The sequence below is a fragment of the Pygoscelis adeliae genome, unplaced genomic scaffold (genome assembly GCF_000699105.1).
Source record: "Pygoscelis adeliae isolate BGI_AS28 unplaced genomic scaffold, ASM69910v1 Scaffold113, whole genome shotgun sequence".
Lineage (NCBI taxonomy): Eukaryota > Metazoa > Chordata > Aves > Sphenisciformes > Spheniscidae > Pygoscelis > Pygoscelis adeliae.
The window spans coordinates 2,171,382-2,177,495 of NW_008825108.1; the positions used below are offsets into that span (position 1 = coordinate 2,171,382).

The window sequence follows — 6,114 nt, forward strand, 5'->3', positions numbered from 1 at the left end:
AGTGAAAGAATTTAACACAAATATATGGTATTTGCTAAGGTTTGGGTACATTCCTATACAAAAAGTACACTTTGAATGATCAGCTTGTACCTTCATTACAGGCCAAGAGAAAATTTCAGTCAGTGACTATTAACAAGTATGTCTGTCCACACACTTGCCGTTCATCAATTTTGGAGAGTATATTGAAGCTGGCAGTTCTGTTTCTATAAGGCAAATACTGCCATCTATAGTCATCCTGTCAGTTTTGCATGAACAACAACAAAGTCAGAGCTGCAGCTCTGATTATCAAGTAATTAAAGTAATAATTTGTGGAGGGAGTTTTGGTCAGGGAAAGAAAGCTTGAGCATGCTGGTGACATTTTGCAGAAAACTATTTCTGCACTTACCAAGATTTTAATATACTTTGCCCACAAACCTTCATTAGATCAGAAACCCTCATCCTCACTCTAAAATCCTATCACGTTATTTCGTGGTTTTACATGATACACTATTTCTTGTGTTTTAATCATCTTTTTTGTAATGTTGAGCAATGCTTCCAAAACAGTCTTCTTACTGAACACATGGAATGTTTAAAGTGATGCTTTTCTTCAGTTTAGACTCTGGTCTAGCTCAGTTGTAGAGCACTCAAATGGCACGTGTCAGATTACAGAAATACCGTCACAGTAACAAAGCAGCACTTAATCTAACACGGAGACAGCTTCTCAGCTGGCAGTTGCTAGAAGCTGGCAGGGACACGAAGACTGTTTTTCTGCCTTCAGTGGAGAGAGATGCCATTTTGCTTGCTTTCTTTTTCTTATTTTGAAGAGGGATACCACTGGGGTGGGGGCACAAGCATTAGCTCCATTGAAAATGGCTGCAGTAGCTTCGCAGGATCCACCAAACAGCAAATTGGCTCCAAAGAGCTCAACCTGTCTTTCATGTCTGCAGGACAGCATCTCTCCATGGGTCAGCAACATCCTGCTGTTGTGACAAACTGGCAGCCTAGGGTCAAAGCTCCTGCTGAGTTGAGGAGTTATGAGGAAGACCTTTTTTTCTGCGAGTGTTGAGGCTCCTCTGCCCCTGCTGAGCTCAGCGCTTAGCTGGGCAACTGCAATCTGTCAGTCGCTGCCAGCCAGAGATGCAAGATTTTGTCTCCTTGAAAACGGGATTTTCCAGCCTCAGCTGAACTCTTGAGGCCGCCTGTCCCACAGGCAGGAGCTTGCCTCCATGCACAGCAGGATCCTCTGCCACCCGCACAGCAGAAGCAACTGTAAGAGCACTGCTCCAAGCACGTCCTGAAACCCACATCTACACTTTCTGTTCCTTCCATGCTCCCAGTGTCAGCTTTTTTCCTTGGCACCCTGTTCCCCACTCATGCAGTCAGCTGCAGATATCCTTGATAGGAGGTCACTTTACATTGCATTTGTAAGAGCTGTATTTTCACACATTGATGAATAGGTTGCAAAAACACCTGAAAGATGTTTGCTTTACAGGCTGTCCCATACAAGATGGATATGTGCATGTGAAAATACTTGACTACAAATTAAATGACATTTTGTACCTGACATGCATTTTTTAACACAATTATGCTAAATCTTTGGCATAACATTTGCAAATTTTAATCACAACTTGAATAAGACATAGAAAATTAATGTTCAAGAGAAAACATCTTTCTTTATGAGTTATAATACAGCTCCTTAAAAACTCTCAAAAGTTCCATTTTTATTTATTACTTTCCACTTTGAAAATACACTCATCAGTATGTTCTCAGGCACATGCTCAAAAAATTCTTTACATAGTAACTGAAGTCAACATTAATAAATCTCTTGGGTTAAGCTACTGCAACCTCCTCCTCAGGCAAATTCCTAACCATGTTGATATCAAACTTCAGTCCTGAAAGTCAAGAGGTTCAGCTGGGACATCTAATGATCTCATTTAGTATTAATAGTCATAAAGAAAATAAGAGACTGAGACAAAACGTCATAGTGGTTCTTGCTTGCACAGGTGTAAAGAAGCACCTTCGATAACTAAATACCTTTGGGGGGCTAAAATCAGAAATAGGGAAAAATGTATAGAGCATGTCTTGCGTTGATAAAGGGTGGACTAAAATGGAATAAAAGATTCCCACACAAGCTATTGTTGTCCCCATCTTGTCTAGACTGATCTTGAAGGACACTTTTGTAACTCAAGTCCCAGGCTCAGCCAGGTATTGGGAAAACAAGGACAACAAACCTCAGAGTTTTGATAAGAAGTACATGATAAGCTGTCAGCCAATTAGAAATACTGAAAGCTCTGAAGCTAAATTCTCACTTTCTCATATTTCTTTCTATATTGAGCAGGATAGTTAACAAAATAAAACCATTCGAGATAAGGTGTAGGCACATTACACAAACGCTTATTTTAGAATCCTGTAGTATATACAAAAGCCTTAAAAATGTAGTTACCAATATAAATAAAAGATATAAATAAAACCTAAAGAGAACAGAACCTTGATTATCCAGTCTACTAACTTGTGGCTCCCAGTTATCACTATTATGCTTAGGCTCCAGTCTTGAAAGGAACAAGGAGCTCTGCACAAACACAGCCCACCCACATAGAGATACTTGCAGGGCTCCACTCTGTATCCTCCACGGCATTCAGACTGAGGGGAATAGCAATAAGAAATTAATTACTGGAATTTTAATATTTTCCTACATGAAAGCACATCTTGGATATTTAATAAACTTACCACATTGCGACAAGGTGCAAAAACATCACTGTATAAAATTGAGCATTCCTTTTTGGCATAAGGGAACTTGCTCTGATGTACCTCACATGGTCTTAATGTTTCATTTGGGCTCTTGCACTTGAAAACAAGCAAAAATACCACAAACATTTTGTACGAAGGCGTGTTTACCATAGACTCAGGTACAGTATAGTATCATATAATTCAATACCTGCATACTCAGAAAACAAAAATAAAGTTTAAATGCTATCTTCTTCATCTTCCCTTTCCCTGATTTGTTGTTGTAATTGAAAACATTTGCACAAAAAAGAATCTTTGTGTTTTGTTCTGAAGTACTGAAATGTTCCTGCTGTCTGCTCAGCACATAAAGACAAAATGTTTTCTTTGTGACACATTATAATCATTACCAGAGCAACCAACTGTAACATCACAAACAAATACATGGTCCAAATCCATCCCTGGTGGTTTTGCACTGACTTTAAATGGAGTCACACTTTAGCCCTGTAAGTTCAAATAAAGAAGCAGCAGTAGGAAGAGAGCAACCCATAAAAAAAAAATAGAGTCAAAGATCATGGTGATAACTCAAAAATGGCTGAGATACAACTCCCTCTCTTAAAGTCTCTCTTCAAGAAGAAAAACAATTGAACAGAAAAGTATAACAAAATGACACTCAGCTCAGAAAACATGAGTTCATCCAAAACCATACTCTCTTGGTGCAGCAGGGAAGCCTAGGAGGGGGTAATGATGGCTCTGTAGGCAGCATTGGGGTGTCCTGACCCAGCCTCAGCTGCAGTGCAGTCACCCACCTACACTGCCCTCCTGTGCAGATGCTTGGACGCCACTGTGGGGGGACATGCTGCCACTCCCAGGAGGGAGAAACCCTGGAAGCATCCCACGCTTCACGGTGCCAATGCAAGCACGTTTGTCAGTAGCAGAATTGGGTTCTAGGCCTCCAGCTATCAAATACTCCTTTACAGTATTTAGATTTTGCAGAAAAGATGACCAGGATACATCTCTATGAAAGCCGAAGGGCCTTTCTGAAAAAAATCCCTAATGCCTACTGCGAAGGCAGATGAAGGGTCCAGTCTGGCTGAGCGCAGGCTGCCTGCGAGGACAATATTGAACTCAGATCCTGAGTGCTCTGGCAGCCACAGAGATTGGAAGATTACATGAGATTTTACAAGTATATATATATATGGCCACAAAAAGGCAAGTGCAAGTTTGGGCTGCTTAAGCAAAGGTCACAACATCCTAGAAGTTAATGTGCTATGCAAACGCTACACACTTTTTTAAAGCAGCCACTGAACTGATAAATCGGAAAAGAAAAATTCATACACTTCATACAAAGTATTTACACATTTCTTTATGTACTACCTTCTAGATGAGCAGTATAACCACCAACACTACACATTTGCCTTGCTTGCTCACACAATTTAAACATTTTATGTAGAGTAAAATAGATTCAAAGGGAGATATTGAGAGAGAGAAGCCTCAAAATCTTTACTCCAAAGCAGAATAGATATCATATTCTTTCATGAGGTGAGAGATTTTGGTTCAATTTCCTGCTGTGAGTCAAGGAGAGAACAGATTAAAAACTGGTTTTCACAGACATCCTAAGGGAGTGCCTTTACAAATACTGATTTTTCAGGAGTTTCACAAGGCTATAAAACCTTATATCTTCCCAGCACAAATTAATAAAATACCTATTCTTCTGTGTTATAAAACACAGTTGCGGTCATCCACTCTCTACAGCCTCTCCCCTTCTCAGAAACCAACTTTCCATACTGGGTTGTGCCTGTTGCTGTTCTGAGCCTTTTCTGTCTCACCCCTTCACCACCGCTGCTTTGTCAGTTTGTTCTCTGTTTACAAACTGCAACTAAAAAAAAATCACCAATTTTTTTTCAGTGTTCAGAAAGAAACTTTCTTCCAGACCTTTTTTTCCAGCATTCAGATTCTATTTACTTTCAATATCCTGGTGCCTCCAACACCAGAGAAATTACAATTGTTTTTAAAATTGTAAATCCAAAATATCAGAAGCAATGTATCTAGCTTTGTAGAAAATTGAAATCCAGACAGCTATGATAATTATCTTATATTCTTCCCTAAAGAGATTGTTTGATTTCATTTAAATTCAGTATGTTTGCTATAAGACATTATTAACACATTTCACATCTACAGACATAAAAATTAAAATGTCCTCTTATACACTGACCATGAGTTTAGAAAATCCCTGTACATCATGTGCTTATAACGTGTTCATTTATAAATTAAAATTATCATCCTTTTTTTCTAAATTTTTACTGGACTTGAGACTTACCTGTCCTAATACCCAGCTGTCTCCAAACACCTGTGCATTTCTCACCTCCATGTTGTTGGACGTAGTCAGATCATTTGAAGTATATTTGTCAAAATTTCCACACAAACCTGCCAGTTTACCCTCAAAGAGAAGAAGGATTATTTTTTTTACATATACTGACAGTCAATAATTGGTACAAATTACATACGTGGAATAAAACAATCTTAAACTGAAAAAGGTGAATACAACTCTGACTTATACTTTGAAAATATCTGACAGTCTGCTATGCTTACAGTTCCATATTGCAAATAACTTTTAATAGAAATTAATGTTTTCCTTTTTTCTTTCTGTTTTCCAGAACCTGTTCTTACTGTCTGCCTGTGAAAAGGGACTGGAATCTAGTCACATTTTTTTCTGAAAGCTGAGTATTGCATCCAGTCCAAGTCAAAAGTCCAGGTGAATTACCTCATGATTGTGAAGCCTGACTAGTTGTTGTCATTAAAACTTGCTGCCTCTAATTTTAGCTCACAATAGCAAGAACATTTGTAATAGCAATTACAAAAGAGACAGTTGCGACTTTCTTGTGTTGGGGCATGTGCTGCTGATGGAAAAAGTATATATACATGAATACACAGATACATACATAGAGAAAAAGATATTTCTGCACAACAGTAAAATGTAGAGTTGGATTTCGAGGGTGCTGTGGCTCATTCTAATGAATTCTTTTTCCTTAAGGTCTGCTGCAGACATTATCTTACTGAACTGGAGCCTCTGGAAGAAACAGTCATTGGAAACAGAAAGGGCTTGAACTATTTGTGTCCCTACATGCAATCTGTAGAACTCAGCTCCCTGCTAGCTTACTCAAAAACAGAAGAATTTTTTTTCACTATGTGTATTGATGGCTGATAAATCAGTTTGTATGTGAAGTAAGCATCTTATGGCTATTGGGGGAAAAGCCTATAATAATGCCTTAAAAACAGATTAGATGGTCATTGTAACTTTGACTTACACTTCAAAAAATCTGATATTATATTCTAGCATAGAGCGCTTTCTTTTCTTTTACTGGAAAGAGCCCCCTCTCAATACATATGTTCATGGTTGAGATGAAGCAGGAA

General features: G+C 38.6%; 1 protein-coding gene across 1 annotated transcript in view; it reads right to left on the minus strand.

Moving 5' to 3' along the window:
* OTOGL (otogelin-like) overlaps nucleotides 1-6,114 on the minus strand; it is a 99,142-nt gene that overhangs the window by 41,148 nt on the left and 51,880 nt on the right. Inside the window, exons 28-29 of the mRNA XM_009327658.1 lie at nucleotides 5,021-5,140; nucleotides 2,707-2,823 (exon numbers count right to left, since the gene is read on the minus strand). Coding sequence (XP_009325933.1) covers nucleotides 2,707-2,823; nucleotides 5,021-5,140 — 237 coding nt within the window. The remainder of the gene's footprint in view (nucleotides 1-2,706; nucleotides 2,824-5,020; nucleotides 5,141-6,114) is intronic.